A 20,103-nucleotide genomic window follows, 5' to 3' on the forward strand; every position below is an offset into this window, starting at 1 on the left:
AAGAAGAAACATTTCTACTTCTGTAGAATAAAATTTACTGCAATACTGGAACTATTAAAGCCTAGAACTGATACTTTCTTTATTGAAAGATCCTGAAATTATTATGTATCGAAGGTTCTGGGTTTCTTAAAAACAAAACAAAAATAAAACCAAGTTATTTATGATATAAAAGAAAATTTATTATTATAAAAGTATTTGTTATAAATATAATATTCTAAGTTTATATTTATGATTTATGTTTATTATAAAATTGTTATAAAATAAAATTATTAAAATATTAATATAATGTACAGTATACATTCTATTTAAAATACTTCGGAAATTGAAAATTCAATCAATTTTTTGGAACATAACTTACTTTTCTAGCTGGTTTAGGTAAGGTGAATATTGTTAGATGTTCCATGTTGAATCTGAGCATGATGGTACTTGCCTGTTATCCTAGCACTCAGGAGTGGTAGTAAGAGTGCTAGAGCACTGCAGGATTATTGATTCCAGGGAATGAACAGCTGTAGACTTACTGAGGAGCAGAAGGGAGCTAACCTATACTTTGAGACCTTGCTAATGACATATTCTATTATAACTGTGTTTGTTAGTGGTGGTCCATTGGCTGTAGTTATTACTTTTTCTTTTAGAACTTTTATATTGCTCTTGAAGTATACATTTGATATTTAATCCCTAATCATGCCAGTGTGAAAGAAGTATCTTTTAAATAAAGGAAAGGAGTTTGTTTATCTTTGAATGGTATGGAGTAGCTCATACTTTAATTGTGAAACAATGTATTAAAATTATAACCTAGAATTGTTGCCTATTGATAGTTTTTCAAAGCTTTTATCCTAAAGCTATGTGTAAATCGCCTATAGCATTAGCTCTAAATAGATATAAATTATTCAAGTCATTAATCTTAACTTGATGTATGGACAAACCATCTTCCTTAAAAATCTCAAGATAGTACTAGCACCTCACTATTTTCTTGTTGGAATTTATCTTTTTTGTTGTTGTTTTTAAATCAGAAAAGCATATAAAGAAGACCCTTATGGAATTTTTTAAATAGCTACTCATTTGGGAAATTATAATATGGAGGCAAAGTGATTATTTGAAATTTTATGAAATCACTTAATGTGGTACCAATTTATCATGTCAATTTTTCTGTTTTAATGTTCCCAGGGAGTAAGTTTACTCTTTATTTTATTCCTAGGGATGACAATAAAGTAACTAGAAAGTTAAAGAGTTACTATTTTAGGAATGTAATCCAAAAAAGTTACTTTTTTGTCTCAGAATCCTAGACTTTAATAATAATAAAAATACATACTTTATAGATTTTACTCACTATAATAGAAACCTTTCTTCAAAAACACTGAAAGTACAGTGTAAGAGGGTCTGGAGAGATCGCTCCGTGGTTTAGGCATATACCGCTCTTGGAGAGGACTACCGTTTGGTTCCTGTCATCCTGTCAGGTTGCTCACAACCTCTAACTCAAGGTCCACAGGATCGCATGCCCTCATAGGTCACTGGTTTCAGGAGTGAAGCTGTGTAGACAGACTCTGTTTCAAAACAAGCAACAACAACAACAGAAAAATCACTGGTATTCATGTGCACAGATTCCCCCCAACCCCATAAACACTTTGAAATAAATCTTTAATTAAAAAATTTAAAAACATTGATACATGTTCTAAATTTTTACAAATCTTAAATATTTAATGATTAGCCTTGGACCACACACTAGAGGAAGTGTGTATTTTGTTTTGCTTTTAAATGGTAGTTTAGTATTTCTTATTCTTATTCACTTGTCAAACTAAATCAGACTCCATAAGCTTTAAAATATATATCTTGTCTAGGACAGTTAAGTATGAGAACTATTTTCACCAAACTGTTGTGAAACTGTGACCTGTACTTTGGAGAACAAATAAATGTCTAGCCAAAGAGGATTCTTTTACATGCATATTTACTCATTTCAAGTAGTTGAGGAGGAAATACAAGATTTTTTTCTTAAATAGCTTTTCTATTTGTTGGTCTTAGTGATCCTCACTTTCTGAAAGTCAGATAAGAGGAACAAGAGAAACAATAGCTTTAATTATACTTTGTTTATTAAAATTGGATGTGTGAATAAATGATAATTAATGATCAGTGTATATTCAATATTTTTTTAAATCTTGAAAGGTTTATCACCTGTACTTCACTCATTATTTGACAATACGGACATTAAAATTTATGCTAATTAAACATGACTGTTCTTTTGAAAACCCTTAATTCTGACTAATATTTCACTGTCATCTAAGCAAATGTGGAAAGTGCAAAGCAATGGGAGCATATAACCTTTAGCCAGATCACCGTGTTCATCTTCAGAGATGTTAATGTTAAATTCTATGCTAGAAGTTTCTATTGTAACAGCTGTATGGTGGGGACTGGAGGGGTGGTGGTGGTGCAGAAAAGGGTCAATTGACTCCAAGAGTTACAGACAACATAGCAAGACCAAACAAAAAATTCTAGAATTAAAAACAACCTGTACATTTTATTAAAAAGAAATAGATGAAGCAAGTTCCTCAGGGACAAAGTGAAATTTATATTCAGAAGTTTATAAACTGTTCATTGTTACTAAGCATTATTTATAAGTACTTCACAAATATGAACTCATTTCTTCATAAGTTTATCAAATTCTCAACAAAGCAAAAACTGTTGATATTTTGGTATTTGACACATACTTAAAAGATTTGCTGTGATTGTGCAGATTGAACTAATTATTTACAGAAAGATAATACCTTTTCCCAGTGCTTGCTGCTTCCTTTGTAAGATGAGCTGTTATGGTGAAAGGGGTAGACTCTCAACAACTTAAGAAGCAGTCGCAGAGGCCTCACTAGGCAAACCTTCTGGTTAAGTGTAGTTGAGTCCCATCCCTCAGGCCTTTGTCAGTGTTGTTAGCATTTTATTGCTGAAGTAATACTGGATACATTTATCTATGTGTGTTTCATGGTGTAGCAAATTAGGAGAAATGCTATTTTATCTGTGCATTTCAAGTTGCATAAAGAATGTAAATGTTATCTCCTGTATCAAATTTCTCCTTTTGTCTCTGATTCTCATGTGGTAGGGTATTTACTCCTTTTTGGCCAGTTGAGCCCCAGAAAAAAGAAGAGCTTCAAGCAAGTACATGATGGCATGTTTAACTTTTTCCCTTTAGCTTGCCTACATATTTTATGGTTTATAAAGTATGTATCGCAGCTCAGCCATGTTCATTTTAAAGATTCCATTTAAGAGCCAAGTTTGTAAGGACAAGTAAACAGTCTCAAAGTCACCTCTGAGTTAATAAGTAGTCAGCATTGACCTTCATCTCAGCTGAGGTGTAGAAGCCTTCCCCTTTTAGCTTGCTTACTTATTTTGAGATTAAACAACACAGAACAATCTAAAGTTAATAGTTTTTGTCTTAAGTAAAATTCTGTGTCTCATTTCCCTATCTTTAAGTTTTTGGCCTCCATTGTTTTGTTGTGTTGTGTTTGAGAGTACTCTTACCATGTGGCTGGCCTGGGATACATGTAGACCAGGCAGACCATGAACTGACAGAGATCTTCTTTTCTCTGCTCCTGATTGCTGGGATTAAAGGTGTGCATCATGCCTTTTCTTTTTTCCTGATTTTATGTTTTATTCATAAGGAGTTTATTTGAATCATGTACCCAATAATTTTATCCTTTAAGGTTTTTCAAATCACATCTAGTAGGCTAGGTCTGACCTCTCACTATTTTGGTAAATTGAAATAAAGCTGTGCTCATTTGTTTATCTGTTTCTTATTACAATAGCAGCATTGAACAATTGTGGCTGAGACCTTATGGACCATTGAACTGTTTACTATGTGACATATGACAGAAAAGTTTGCTGACTCCTGCTTTCAGAAGGGATTCAGTTTGGGCATGTCCAGTAATTTCATGGAATATTTCTCTGTATATAAAGGCGGTTCACTATGGGTAGATTAGTGACTGAGCCTTTATATAAGTAACCAAGCAATTGGAATTTCCATGGACTTGTGAGCTTTGAGTCATTAAATCACAGGAATTTATGAACCTATTTCACTTAGAATTAAGGAATCAACCAATGTTGCTACTTGGGAAATTCATCTGTCTTAGTTGAGGAAACTGACATAGATAGTCCTTCAGGTCTCTTTCATTTCTGTGGTTCTAACATTGGACAGTGGATATTAGGGACTTATTCGGAAAAGTAGCTTGCATGTGTTAAAAGAACAAACTGCTGTATTCTGAAATGTTGTATTAACTAAAATAAGCTTAGTGCAGTGGTTAAGTCATGTACAGTCTTTCAACTTGGACAGGTTAAGAAAACGAGAAATGGGTGTCTTTGTTTAAATTTTTTCCTTATTTAAAAAATATTTTAATATAATATATACCCATAGATACTACTTTTTTCTATATTATATGAAAGCTATACATACAAGTTGGAATTTTTTCATATCTTTCGTCTCCATAAAGCTGAAAACTAAAAATTGTTCCCTTCTGTATTAGAGATGGAGTTCAGAATTTTATGTGCATACTAGGCAAGCTTTCTAATGTGGAACTTTATCTCCAGCCCTGGAGCTTCTATTAAAAAGAATTCTTGTGGCTTTGGAAATGACTCAGTGGATAATGTACTTATGAAGATCCGTGGTCAGGTTCTGAGAACCCACATAAAGCTGAAGTATCTGTATGCTTATATTCCCAGCACTTTATGGCAAGAAGGAAGGGAAGATGGGAATAGCTCGAAGCTTATGTGCCAGCTAGTCTGGTATACACAGCAGCAAAAACCAAGATACTCTATCTCAAACAAAGTTGAAGGCAAGGGATAGACATTCAAGATGGTCCTAGCCTGCACTCATTCCTCCATATACACCACATATCCATTACTATCCCCCCAACACAGCCAGCCAGGCAGACACATACACACACACACATACACACACACATCACTACCCTCAGCTTTTGAGAAGAGAATATTTCATTAAAATATAAAAGGTACTTAAATCATATATTCTTTGGTATATGAATTATTTTTTCCATGTTAATAAGGATTTTTACCATGATAAGGATAAGGATTAGGATTAGTTTATAATATTAGTTCCATATTAAGAATTTCCATGTCTGATTTTAAAGCCCTGAGATTTAACTGGCACCAGTGTAGTAGTAAAAAAAGGAAGACTATATGCTCAATATTATAGTAGAGTCTCTTCCTCTGCATCCACTAGTATATAAGTAGTAATCTTTCCAAACTTTTCTGTCTGATATAATTTAACAAGTACAGTTCTTTTCATATGTATTTTTGTTGAATACCTTAAAATTAATTCCTCATACAAAAAGTTGGTATGTTTTTGTAATAGGATATCATATAGCAGCCAAAGAAATGAATCCTGGCTACACATAGTAATTTGGATTTATGTTGGCAGTATTATATTATATAAAAAGAATATGTCTAAAGTGATTATATAAATAATACTTTCTTTAGAATATAAAAAAATTAGCTAAAACTGGGGCTGTGTGGGTGAATCAGAGTTCTTGCTATGCAAGTGTAAGGACTGGAGTTTAGAACTCCAGAACTACCTGAAGACCAGCTGGGCTTAGTAGCTCACCTATAACCCCATCACAAGGGAGGCAGAGATAGGGGAATCCTCAGAGCAAGCTGGATAGCTACCTAGCCAAAACAGTGAGTGGTAGGCTCATTGCAAGACCCTTCAGCAACATGTTAATAGAGAATAATCCAGGAAGACACCCTAAGTCAAGCTTTATTCAGGTGCATAAACATTCATGAGCATTTAGAAACAGACAGGTATTTATATCCCCACAAAAATGCACAATACATGCCTATGCAAAATAATAACCACAGTTAAACATTATCTGTCTTTAGAGTAAGTGTAAGACAAAATTCAATAGCAGTAAAAGGAAGAGAATGATAAGCCTAAGCTTCAGACTAGTAAAAATTTAGGTAGAAAACAAATTGATACAAGTTTTTGTCAGTTTTATATTTATATTCAATAATAATATAAATATATAAATACAAAAGCAGGCCAAACATAGAACAATGATGAGAGGGTTTATTATGAACCAAAAGTATAATAAAGCAAACTTAAGAATGTTTAAAGACAAAGTATATGAATTGGATATGGATATGTCTTATTTAAAGCTAAACTTGGCATGTAACTTAGAAAGTTATTTTAGTATTCTAACATGGTAACATTTGGTGTTTGAAGGTTTAACCTAAAAAATACTCATCAGCAAGCAAATAATCTTAGCTATTACAGCTGCTAGTACAAACTGCAGATAACACCATTACTATTTTATAATAGACACTACTTGTTTGCAAAACTTTCCTTCCTTTATATAGGAGCTTAACAACCTGAGGTAAATATGCACATGATAAGTAGTGAGAGAGTTCCTTATGTTAGTGAAACCCAAAAGTGGTATTTATGTTTCCTTTTTGTAAGTCTGCTTGCCCTTGTATATTCATTTTTGCTAATGTTTCATTGAAGATGTATAGACATTTTGTGCAGTTGTGGCTTCCCTTTGCAGTGATAATGTTAAGTCAGGTGAAATTCCTTTTTGATTGAGTTTTACCAATAGTGCCAATTTGTTGTTGCTTGTGAGCAATGATGTGTTGTGATACTTGAGAGAATTTTTGATTAAGCGTTTAGAGAGCAGCTTCTGCCTTTTTTTTTTCTTGTGGCAGCGTGTTGCTAAAGCACTTACATGGACACTGATACATCAACAAGGCTTACTCTTTAGTTTCTTACATTGCTTTTAACCTTTTTTTATTTTTGTTCATTTGTTTTGTTTTGTTTTTTTTACTGAAGCATTTTGCCCAGATTCACTTAATGCATGCATGTGTTCAAACATGAATACCCATTTCTCACCAGTTGGCTTAGCCTCCATGAAGTCTGAGAATGTGTTCTCTTCTCTGCTTGATTGCCGTTGATGTACGATTTTTTTTATCCCTATTTTCATGTAGGTCCTATGCATAGTCAATTAGAATCTCTGAGTGACTCTTGGACTCGCCTGAAACATACCAGAGATTGGTTCTACAATTCTTCTTACTCCTTTGAGTCTGATTTTGACCTTACCAAGTCTTTGGGAGTTCACACATTGATTGAAAATGTTGTAAGTTTTGTGAGTGGAGATGTAGGGAATGCTCCAGGTTTCAAGGAGCCTGAAGAAAGTATGTCTACAAGTCCCCAGGCCTCCATCATTGCAATGGAGCAGCAACAGCTAAGGGCAGAGGTAAGTTGTAGATATTTACTCTTCATAAGCAACTCTGGAAACCAAAAGTGAACCACTGAATGTATAATTCTATGAAAAGCTTTGCCCTTCTCTTTGATACCCCCCTCTCTGTGTCTCTGTCTCTGTCTCTGTCTCTGTCTCTGTCTCTCTGTGTGTGTGTGTGTGTGTGTGTGTGTGTGTGTGTGTGTCAGAGAGAGAGAGAGAGAGAGAGAGAGAGAGAGAGAGAGAATATGATGCTATACAATGCTTGTAGATGTGTGGAGTCTAGAGGTTAAATTGGGTGTCCTTTACAGTACATCTGCCACAGAGTTCTGAGGACAACTTGTAGGAGTCAGTTCCCACCTTCACCAAATGGGTTTTAGTGACTGAACTCTGGCTTTCAGTCTCAGCAGCAAATACCTTTAACTACTGAACCATCTTGTTGGTCCAACTTTGCTGTTGGTTTTTGGTTTTGTTTTTGTTCTTGTTTTTTTGAGGCAAGATACCTTCTGAGTTGGGGTTCTGGGTAGACTCGGTACCTCACTTCCACCCTAGCACTGGGGTTACAGATTTGCTGCCAGGTGTAGCTTTTATATGGGTACTGGGAATCCAAACTCAGGTCTTTGTGCTTATGCTATAAGTATTTTGCTTGCTGGGCTGTCTCCTTAGCCCCTACTTGAGCTTCTAACATTCTTTTCTTTATTTCTTTGGGTTTATGTTTGGTTGGTTGGTTTTGTTTTTTAGAGATGGGGGTCTTCTTTGTGTAGCCCTGGCTGTCCTGGAACTCACTCTGTAGACTCTGAGCCTTAAACTCAGAGATTCACCTGCCTCTGCCTCCCCGAGTGCTGGAACTGAAGGTGTGCACCCACCTTGACATCCTTTTCTTAATGAAAGCAGCACAGCCGTATTTGAACCAGATAAAAATACATTTTAAAGTTTTTGTCTCTTAGAACAAAATAACATTCCTCCCTCTGCTAGAAGCAAGGTTGAAATTGGTTTCCCTCATAACCTCCATTCTGTACCGTTTATCTCTGCATTAGAAGGACCCCACAGGGATTGCAGTGAGTTTGAGGCTAGTCTAGGATATATAATCAATGCCAGGACAGCTAGAGCTGCATAGGAGAAAAACCCTATCACAAAAGCAAGGAAAAGAGAAAAAGGCAGGAACTACTTGTAATTAAATACCCATAATAATGATTGCTGCAGTAAAGACCCAGTGATGAAGAGATATCCATGAAAAATGTAGGGTACCCAGGAGGGTTGCATAGTCACAGAATAAGCCCCTAATATTAGTGACTGTTTTAACCTGTCCACAGATCCTTTGATATTCCTTCCTCTAGTAAAAATCTTTTACCCTTGTTAGTGGGTTGAACAAGTAACTTGTTTTTATTGGATATGAGAAGGAGAAAAAAAGAATGATGTTAGAAATCTGGCAGATAGAACTTTAAGCAATCATGATGAATATTACTATTAATAAGTCATGTGGAGATGATGTATTCTTGACATACAACAATACTGAACTCAGGAACCGTCATTTCCAAATCTCTAGCTCTACTCTACGATTTATGAGAAGGGGATGGGGGAGCAAATTCAAATTTAGGAACTTCCTATAAGTTACTTCCTTGTAAGGAACAAAGACTACTTCCAACATGTCATGGTCATGAAAAATGAAGACTATGTGCTATTACAGACTAATGCAGTCCTATCTCAGGGCTTCTTGAGCAATTTCCATTCATGATACCTTTTAGCCTGGAAAACTTTTATTCAATCCTCAGTTATATAGCTATATAAAAATAGATCTACAAATCATTTACTGAGAAATGCTAAAGAGATTTCTTTTAGAACAGTTTTTTTTTTATCACTTGTTAAAGAAGGAAGAAAATATGTGTACTAGTGAGATGGGTCTCTGTGTATGTGAGCCCAGTCGTGCATATGTAGAGACCAGAGAAAGATGTCAGGTGGTATTGTCTGTTGCTCTCTGCTTTATTGCCCACTGAGCCCCTCTTCTGCCTAGGTTAGCTGGACAGTGAGCTCTTCGGATTCACCTGTTCCTGACTTCCCAATGTTAGGGTTACAGATTCACACAGCAAGGCCTGCTTTTTACATGGGTGCTGGGGATTAAAGCTCATCCCATCATGCTTGCAGAGCAAACACTCTTGCCCCCCAGACCATTTTCCTAATCCTGAGGTTGATTTTTTTAGTTTAAATTTTGCTCATCTTTATTGTAGTAATAATTACTGTGGGAATCGAATCTAAATTGAGATCTAGTCTGTTGTTCTTTTCTCTCCATTTTCACTCCTCCCTATTTTCTCTTGAGAAAGAGTCTCCCTATATAGCTCAGGCTGGCCTGATCTAATTTGAGCTAGAGAGATGAGAGATGACTTAGTGATTAAGGGTGTATACTGTAGAGGACCCATGTTCTGTTTCCAGTGCCCTCCTTAGGTGGTTCCTATAACTCCAATTCAAGGAATCAGATGCCCTCTTGTGGACTGTATGGGTACCTGCGTGTACAAGGTCCACATACATACACTCAGGCATACACGCATATATGTAAAGCAAAATAAGTCTTAAAACTCAGTTAAACATAGAATCTTGACTGAGTAGTTGGTATTGCTGCATGTAGAGCATCCTCTACGTGTTTTTCAGAGCTGATGATCAGCGCTGCGATTTTGTGATCATGGTCATTACTGTTGAGATCACTGCTTCACATAAAAATGATTTACAACTTTCTGTAAATCTAAACTTTTAAAGTAGAAATTCATTTTTTTTTTATTTTTTCAAAGAAGGGTAGGCTGAGCCACTGTAGTGATGGGTAGTCCAATAGTGGGTAAAGAAGATAGAATCAGTAACACAAGTGAGCCTTGGACAGACCATGGAGAAGTATTTCTGGTTCTGGAGCTAAAAAATATTTATTCTACATAATCTTACTACTTGTTCTTATAAAACTATGTAGCTTTGAACTCTTCACATGAATCTTCATAGTAACTCTTTGAGTAGGTTAGATGCAGAACTATTAGTCTCATTCGCATTTGAGGAAACTGGGACTCATAAGTTCATTAACTTTCCTAAGAATGCCTAACATGCAGAAGAGTGTGACCTTGACATCTAATCTCCAAACTTTACATTTTTATTGGTTATTTTATTTATTTGTATTTCAAATGTTGTCCCCCTTCCCAGTCTCCCCACCTTAAACCTCCCACCCTATTCCACCTCCCATTTACCTCTAAGAGGTTGCTCCCCCACCCACATACCCACTCCTGCCTCACCCTTCTCACATCCCCCTATGCTGGGGCATCAAGCTTCCACAGGACCAAGGGCCTCCCCTCCCACTGATGTCAGATAAGGCAGTCAATCCTCTGCTACCTATGTAGCTGGAGCCATGGACCCATCCTTTATACTATTTGATTGGTGGTTTAGTCCCTGGGAGCTCTAGGGGCTCTAGTTAGTTGATATTATTGTTCTTCCTATGGGGTTGTGATCCCCTTCAGCTCCTTCAGTCCTTCCCTAACTCTTCCATTAGGGTCCCAGGCTCAGGCTAATGGTTGGCTGTGAGAGTAACTGCATCTGTATAAGTCAGGTGCTGGCAGAGCCTCTCAGAGGTCCTATCAGCAAGCACTTCTTGGCATCAGCCATAGTGTCTGGGTTTGGTGCCTGCAGATGGGATGGATTTCAAGGTGGGGTAGTCTCTGGATGGCTTTTCTTCAGTCTCTGTTCTATTTTTGTTCTTGTGTTTCCTTTAGGCAGGAACAATTCTGGGTTAAAATTTTTGAGGTGGGTGGGTGACCCCATCCCTTAACTGAGGGCTGTGCCTATCTACTGCAGGCTAATATCCACTTATCAGTGAGTACATGCCATGCATGTCCTTTTGTGCCTGGGTTACCTCATTCAGGATGGTATTTTCTAGTTCCATCCATTTGCTTGCAAGTTTCATGAAGTCATCGTTTTAAATAGCTGAGTAGTACTCCATTGTGTAGATGTACCACATTTTCTGTCTCTATCCTTCCATTGAGGTACATCTAGGTTGTTCTAGCTTCTGGCTATTATAAATATGGCTGCTATGAACATAGTGGAGCATGTGTCCTTATTACATATTGGAATGTCTTTTGGGTATATGCCCAAGAGTGGTATAGCTGGGTCCTCAGGTAGTACTATGTCCAACTTTCTGAGGAAGTTTTCCAAAGTGGTTTTACCAGCTCTCAATCTCACCAGCAATGGAGGAGTGTTCCTCTTTCTCCACATCCTTGCCAGCATCTGCTGTTGCCTGAGTTTTTTTATCTTAGCCATTCTGACTGGTGTGAGGTAGACTCTCAGGGTCATTTTGATTTGCATTTCCCTAGTGACTAAGGATGTTGAACATTTCTTTAGGGTGCTATTCAAGATTCCTGAGTTGAGAATTCTTCGTTTAGCTCTGTACCTCATTTTTTAATAAGGTCATTTGGTTCTCTGGAGTCTAACTTCTTGAGTTCTTTGTGTATTTTGGATATTAGCCCTCTATTGGATGTAGGATTGGTAAAGATCTTTTCCCAATCTGTTGGTTGCCATTTTGTCCTAATGACAGTGTCCTTTGCCTTACAGAAGCTTTGCAGTTTTATGTGGTCCCATTTGTCAATTGTTAATCTAAGGGCCTGAGCCAATGGTTCAGGAAATTTTCTCCTGTGCTGATGTGTTAGGAGCTCTTCCCCTCTTTCTCTTCTATTAGTTTGAGTGTATCTGGTTTTATGTGGAGGCCCTTGATCCACTTGACTTGAGCTTTGTACAATGAGATAAAAATGGATTGGTTTGCATTCTTCTACATGCAGACTGCCAGTTAGACCAGCACCATTTGTTGAAAATGCTTTATTTTTTCCACTGGATGGTTTTGGCTTCTTTGTCAAAGATAAAGTGACCATAGGTGTATGGGTTCATTTCTGGGTCTTCAAATCTATTCCATTGATCTACCTGTCTGACTCTGTATTAATACCATGCTGGTTTTTTTCCACTAATGCTCAGTATTAGAGCTTGAGGTCAGGGATGGTGATTCTCCCAGAAGTTCCTTTATTGTTGAGACTTTTTTTCACTCTCCTCAGTTTTTTGTTATTCCAGATGAATTTGGGAACTTCAGACCAATTTCCCTTATGAATATTGATATAAAAACACTTAATAAAATTCTCACAAACCAAATCCAAGAACACATCAAAACAATCATTCACCATGATCAAGTAGGCTTCAACCCAGGAATGCAGGAATGATTCAATATATGGAAATCCATCAACATAATCCACTATATAAACAAATTCAAAGGAAAAAAAACCCACATAATCATCTCATTTAGATGCTGAAAATGCCTTTGGCAAAATACAACACCCCTTCATGTTAAAAGACTTGGAAAGATCAGGAATTCAAGGCCCATACCTAAACATATTAAAAGAAACATAGTGCAAACCAGTAGCCAACATCAAGTTAAATGGAACGAATCTTGAAGCAATCCCACTAGTATCGGGGACAAGACAAGGCTGCTCACTCTCTTCCTACTTATTCAATATAGCCAGAGCAACTAGACAACAAAAGGAGGTAAAAGGGGTATAAATAGGAAAGGAAGAAGTCCAGATGTCACTATTTGTGGATGATATGATAGTATACATAAGTGACGCCCAACAGTCTACCAGAGAGCTCCTGTAGCTCATAAACAACTTCTACAAAGTGACTGGATATTATGTTTACTCAAACAAATTTGTAGCCTTTCTCTACACAAAGGATAAATAGGCTGAGCAAGAAATTAGGGGTACAAGACCCTTCACAATAGGCACAAATAATATAAAATATCTTGATGTGACTCTAGCCAAGCAAGAGAAAGATTTGTATGACAAGAACTTCAAGTCTCTGAGGAAATCAAAGACTGTGGAAGATGGAAAGGTCTTCCATGCTCATGGATTGGCAGGATTAACATAGTAAAAATGGCCATCCTACCAAAATCTACAGATTCAATCCAATCACCATCAAAATTCCAACTCAATTTTTCACAGAGATAGAAAGTGAATTCTCAGATTCATCTAGAATAACAAACTTTACAGTTACTTCTTTAGGAACTTGGGGTATATTATTTAGCAGTAGAGCACTTTAAATCCTGAGTTCAGCCCTCATTACCAACCAACCCAAATCTACTCTTCCCAATGTATATGTGGCTTCTTTTATATTAAAATATCCTCAAGGAGGCTTTAGATGCATTTTGTTTTAATAAACAGTAATAATAAAATGCTTCATTCTTAGAAAATGTTAGACTTTCTTTGTTCTTTGTTTCTTTGTTCTAGATAACATATTAGCGGTGGCATACAGAATTCTTTATGTTTTGAGTTTAGTGACAGAGTCTCAAATGTTTTTCCTTCAAGCTTCGTTTGGAGGCACTTCACCAGATCCTCACTCTATTGTCTGGCATGGAGGAAAAGGGTAACATCTTGCTGACAGGAAGCAGGTCAAGTTCAGGCTTCCAGTCATCCACCCTGCTCACGTCTGTGAGACTGCAGTTTCTGGCAGGGTGTTTCGGTTTAGGCACTGTTGGACACACAGGAGCCAAAGGAGAGAGTGGCCGATTGCATCACTATCAAGTAAGTGGTATGAGTGACATTGTATGCAGTTCTTTATCTTTTTACAGAGCTGGGTGGACGATCTGGAGCTTGGTGATATATATGACTGAGGTTAAAATTCTGAAAGTTTTTAAATTACTTGTAAAGATCTATCATTGTTCAAGTTTGTGAATCATACAGTTGGGATTAGATGAGTGATTGATTGTATCATTGTGCTGATTTTAAAAGTAACTCTGTAATTTAGGATGGGATCAGAGCAGCAAAAAGAAATATTCAGGTTGAAATCCAGGTGGCTGTTCATAAGATTTATCAGCAATTGTCTGCTACTTTGGAGAGAGCCCTTCAAGCAAATAAGCATCACATTGGTGAGTAAATATTTCTGCAAATAAAGATGAGGAGTGCACATTTTGGACTGACGTTATGGTAGAGAATCGTCTTTATTTTATGTTTAATAGTAGTAGACCAATATAATACTTGAAAATTGAATATGACTTTTTATTATTTATAGTTTGGAGAAGCTTATTTTAGTAATATTTAATTTAGAAGAAATCTCAACTGTCTTTCTTTTCTTTTTTTAGAAGCCCAGCAACGTCTTCTTTTGGTTACAGTTTTTGCCCTCAGCGTTCATTATCAGCCAGTCGATGTTTCTTTGGCAATTTCCACTGGTCTGCTGAATGTATTGTCACAGTTATGTGGGACAGACACCATGTTAGGTCAGCCCCTGCAGTTGTTGCCAAAGACCGGAGTTTCCCAGCTTAGCACAGCTTTGAAAGTGGCCAGTACAAGGTTGCTCCAGATTCTAGCCATCACCACTGGGTAAATATTAGAAAGGTCTTGAGAGAATGAGGTGGGGCCTGTTTTTCTACAGTATTTGTCCTTTTTTATATTCTTATTCTTAATTTTTCCTTTTATTTCACATAGAACTTATGCTGATAAACTGAGCCCCAAAGTAGTTCAGTCCTTGTTGGATCTACTCTGTAGTCAGCTGAAGAATTTATTGTCCCAAACTGGTGTACTATTTATGGCCTCTTTTGGAGAAGGGGAAGAGGGTGAAGAAGAAGACAAAAAAGTTGACTCCAGTGGAGAAGCTGAGAAGAGAGATTTCAGAGGTAGTATAAGCTCTTTTTGTTTTTTCATTATGTGTAGATACTTGTGTCTCCATCGTGTGCATATGGTAAGAATATTGGCTTCTTTCTGTTGTGCTATGAAAGGATTCTTGATTGTTTGCAACCTCCTTTCTCTATATATACATATGAGCATCTGACTGAGCCTCCTGTGCTCTACTCATTCTGATGCTGCTTAGGGTTATTCCTGCTCCTTACAAGGTTCAGCCTCTTTGCTGCCTTGACTCTAAGGACCTAGATTTTGAGTGACTAGTTTCTCCAGGCCATCTAGGGAGAGACTAAGATGTCCTTTGAGTTTAATTCTAACAAACCTCTAACCATAATCCTGACCTGACTGGTTCCTTGAGAGTAGGGCTTTGGGAATTGGGAACTGGATTATAATCAGGAGAACTGAACTAACAGAATTCTTCCTTACCCTTGGCCAATATAATGTTTGGTTACTGGTACCTTGTTTGTTGTATTAGTAAACATGGCTTTTTAGCTGCATTTCCAGTTGCAGTAAAATATCTTGACAAAAGCAACTTAGAGGAGAAAGGTTTTATTTGGCTCCCCATTCCAGGTCGAGTCCGTGAGATCCAAGAAGTCACAGCAACAAGAACTTCAAGAACAGAGAGCACTGGCTTCCACTTTTGTCAGGGTCTTATCACAGCCCTAAGAAATACAACTAAGGCAGTTGTTTCCAGTAGAATTTCTGTATGAAGCAGTAGAACTACTGCCTGTGTCTTCTATGTAATTATGAGGATGATGGTCTAAAATTGGTCATTATTTCAAAAGGATTGTGAGTTACCATGTGTCATTCTCACAGTGCCCTTTAAAAGTCCCTTCTGGGTTAGATGGACAGATGGAAAAGACTAAGCTACTTCATCTTCTTTGCCCCAGTTCTGTCATCTATAAAATCAGGGTAATTACAGAGCCAACTTTGTGAAGATTGTTTTGAGGACTAAATAACTTGATACATGTAAGACCAGAACATTATCTGGCACATAATTTAGTGAAAATTTGGTGATTGTTAATATTTAATATTTTCATAATTAACTGGAATTTAGACCATTATTAATATTTCTGACTTATGTGGGAGAAATAGAATATACTGAACAGATGCAAAATGATAAAGCATTATCTTTGTTGTCATTGACATAGGGTCATGGTAGAGGCAAACTTGTGAGCAGATATGGTACAGTACAAGAAACTCAGAAGAATTATCTGAATGTCAGAATGTAGGAGTATGGTACTGATTAAGAACTAGCCTTTTACTGGAAAAAATTTCCTGAACAAAACACCAATGGCTTATGCTCTAAGATCAAGAATCGACAAATGGGATCTCATAAAACTACAAAGCTTTTGTAAGGCAAAGGACACTGTGGTTAGGACAAAACGGCAACCAACAGATTGGGAAAAGATCTTTACCAATCCTACAACAGATAGAGGCCTTATATCCAAAATATACAAAGAACTCAAAAAGTTAGGACCAAGAGGGAGACAAATAACCTTAAAAAAATGGGGTTCAGAGCTAAACAAAGAATTCACAGCTGAGGAATGCCGAATGGCTGAGAAACACCTAAAGAAATGTTCAACATCTTTAGTCATCAGGGAAATGCAAATCAAAACAACCCTGAGATTTCACCTCACACCAGTGAGAATGGCTAAGATCAAAAACTCAGGTGACAGCAAATGCTGGCGAGGATGTGGAGAAAGAGGAACACTCCTCCATTGTTGGTTGCAGACTCAGTACAACCATTCTGAAATCAGTCTGAGGTTCCTCAGAAAATTGGACATTGAACTGCCTGAGGATCCAGCTATACCTCTCTTGGGCATATACCCAAAAGATGCCCCAACATATAAAAAGACATGTGCTCCACTATGTTCATCTCAGCCTTATTTATAATAGCCAGAAGCTGGAAAGAACCCAGATGCCCTTCAACAGAGGAATGGATACAGAAAATGTGGTACATCTACACAATGGAATATTACTCAGCTATTAAAAACAACGACTTTTATGAAATTCGCAGGCAAATGGTTGGAACTGGAAAATATCATCCTGAGTGAGCTAACCCAATCACAGAAAGACATACATGGTATGCACTCACTGATAAGTGGCTATTAGCCCAAATGCTTGAATTACCCTAGATGCCTAGAACAAATGAAACTCAAGACGGATGATCAAAATGTGAAGGCTTCACTCCTTCTTTAAAAACAAGGAACAAGAATACCCTTGGCAGGGAAGAGAGGCAAAATTAAAACAGAGACTGAAGGAACACCCATTCAGAGTTTGCCCCACAGGTGGCCCATACATATACAGCCACCCAATTAGACAAGATGGATGAAGCAAAGAAGTGCAGACCGACAGGAGCCGGATGTAGATCTCTCCTGAGAGACACAGCCAGAATACAGCAAATACAGAGGCGAATGCCAGCAGCAAACCACTGAACTGAGAATGGGACCCCCGTTGAAGGATTCAGAGAAAGAACTGGAAGAGCTTGAAGGCCGAGACCCCATATGTACAACAATGCCAAGCAACCAGAGCTTCCAGGACTAAGCCACTACCTAAAAGACTATACATGGACTGACCCTGGACTCTGACCTCATAGGTAGCAATGAATATCCTAAAGATCACCAGTGGAAGGGGAAGCCCTGGGTCCTGCTAAGACTGAACCCCCAGTGAACTAGACTGTCGGGGGCCTTGGCAATGGGGGGAGGTGGGGAGGGGAACACCCATAAGGAAGGGGGAGGAAGGATGTTTGCCGAGACCGGAAAGGAATAACACTAAATGTACATAAGAAATACTCAAGTTAATAAAATAAATAAATAAATAAAAAAAAATTAAAAAAAAAAAAAAAGAACTAGCCTTTTAGTTTCCTAGCCTAAGCTAGTGGTATGATTTTTTTCCTCCCTTAGTTGTGTATGGAATTATCTTTACTCAGAGAGCTTAGGCAGACTCACGAAATGGTTAATAAAAGCAAAGTGTCTCTGTCTCTTCCTTTTCTGAGATCCACTGGGATATAAAAAGCTATTAAAGTACCAGGTTCTTGCCAGTCTGTGCTTCTACACATACAGAGAACAGTGTTTCTGGAATTCTATAATACTGTTTTAAAAGTACTTTTTTAAAGAAAAACAAAAAATCACATTAAAAAAAAAAAAAAACCCAGAGGAGGGCCCAGGAGCAGCAGGTCCCCTGCGTCTGAGACACCACCGGAACCTGAAGTGACCGACCACTGGATAAACAGTTCTCTGCACCCAAATCCCATGGGAGGGAGAGCTAAACCTTCAGAGAGGCAGACACGCCTGGGAAACCAGAAGAGACTGCACTCTGCACACATTACTGATTCCTGAGGAAAACACCAAACGCCAGTTGAAGCTCCCGGAAAGGGCGGCGAGATCTTCCTGGCTGCCTCCACGAGAGCCCATAAAGCAACACCCCCACGAGCAAACTTGAGCCTCACCACAGGGCAAGATCACCTTTTCTGCTGCAAAGCGACCTGCCTGGTGAACTCAAGACACAGGCCCACAGGAACAGCGGAAGACCTGTAGCGAGGAAAAACTACAGGCGCAAAAGCAGAACACTCTGTCCCCATAACTGGCTGGAAGAAAACAGGAAAACAGGTCTACAGCACTCCTGAAACACAGGCTTATAAGAAAGTCTAGCCACTGTCAGAAATAGCAGAACAAAGTAACACTAGAGATAATCTGATGGCGAGAGGCAAGCGCAGGAACCCAAGCAACAGAAACCAAGATTACAGGGCATCATCGGAGCCCAATTCTCCCACCAAAGCAAACACGGAATATCCAAACACACTAGAAAAGCAAGATCTAGTTTCAAGACTGAACCCCCAGTGAACTAGATTGTTGGGGGAGGACAATGGGGGGAGGATGGGAGGGGAACAATAAAGAATGGGTGGGGAGGGATTAGGGATGTTCGCCTGAAAACCGAAAGGGAATAACATTCAAATGTAAATAAAAATACTCAAGTTGTAAAAAAAAAAAAAAAAGACAAAAAAACAAACAAACAAACAAAAAAAAAACCCAGAACCAATTATTAACTCTATGCATTCCAAGATTTATGGACATTTGGGGAAAAATTATCTTCCTTTAATTTCCTAATAAAATACTCTCAATTGTTTTTGTCAATGATATCCCAGTGACAATTAGATTTAAATGTATCAGACAGAAAAAGAGCCATTTAATTTTAAGTTGGTTTTATCTCTCTTCCCATGAGACTATGCCAAATCAAAGTCAACATTTCATTGGCTACTCTATATAACAAGTTATAAAGTTACTTTTTAAGCCTACAAAGCCCCAAGACAATCGTATCCTTAGCTGGATGTGCTGGCCCATACCTAGAATTCCCACCAGAGAGGTTAGGTCAGAGAAAAACATGAATTACTGGCCAACAGTACCCTATTTAAGAAAACAACAAAAATTGGGATCCTTCAATATTTTACTAAAAAAGGCACAGTTTTTCCATGACTAGGTCTTTTGGCATGTGGACAACAGATCAAGCACATGTCTGTTCCCTTCCTCGTTGTCCCAGGGAGAGGGCCCAGTTTGAAAATGGCTAGGAAGGAGACTAAAATCATCAATGGCTAGTCATTCAGAATCAGGCTGTTTACATATAAAAGAACCTCTTGATCCTTCTAAAATACATAATTAAAAAAGAAGGTGTAATCTTTTATTTCAAAGGATTGTATCAACCTGCTTTTAGATTGGGGTCTCCCAGGCCCCAAAGTGTCATTGAATTTATGATCCTCCTTCACTCTTTTTCTCTGGTACCAGAGAGTACAGATATGCACCTTCATATGGCTCTAATTTATTCTAGAACTACTTTGATGTAGATATTATACAAGGGAGAAAAGGCTTCCTAGAGAGGAAATGCAAAATCCACTTTATAAAATGCAAACTGAAAGATTAAAAACCACCCGATCCATTTCTATTAGATGCTGAAAGCATTTGACAAAATTCAACACTCCTTCAAGGACAAAAGTCCTGAAAGATCAGGAATCGCTGGCCCATATCTAAAACAACATAGTAAAAGCAATATATGCAAACCAGTAGCTAACATCAAACTAAATGGAGAGAAACTTGCGCTAATCCCACTAAAATCAGGGGATCAGGGACAAGACTGCCCACCTCTCCTCTCTATTCATAGTACTTAAGTCCTAGCCAGACCAATCAGAATGAAAAGGAGGTCAAAGGGATACAAATTGG

General features: G+C 37.7%; 1 protein-coding gene across 1 annotated transcript in view; it reads left to right on the top strand.

The window, feature by feature from the left end:
• The window catches only part of Herc1 (HECT and RLD domain containing E3 ubiquitin protein ligase family member 1), a 183,683-nt gene that overhangs the window by 74,717 nt on the left and 88,863 nt on the right, over positions 1-20,103 (top strand). Inside the window, exons 26-30 of the mRNA XM_032911483.1 lie at positions 6,970-7,238; positions 13,583-13,798; positions 14,022-14,142; positions 14,356-14,593; positions 14,699-15,033. Of these exons, the coding sequence (XP_032767374.1) occupies positions 6,970-7,238; positions 13,583-13,798; positions 14,022-14,142; positions 14,356-14,593; positions 14,699-15,033 (1,179 nt within the window). The remainder of the gene's footprint in view (positions 1-6,969; positions 7,239-13,582; positions 13,799-14,021; positions 14,143-14,355; positions 14,594-14,698; positions 15,034-20,103) is intronic.

This window comes from Rattus rattus, chromosome 8 (assembly GCF_011064425.1).
Source record: "Rattus rattus isolate New Zealand chromosome 8, Rrattus_CSIRO_v1, whole genome shotgun sequence".
In the NCBI taxonomy this organism is placed as follows: domain Eukaryota; kingdom Metazoa; phylum Chordata; class Mammalia; order Rodentia; family Muridae; genus Rattus; species Rattus rattus.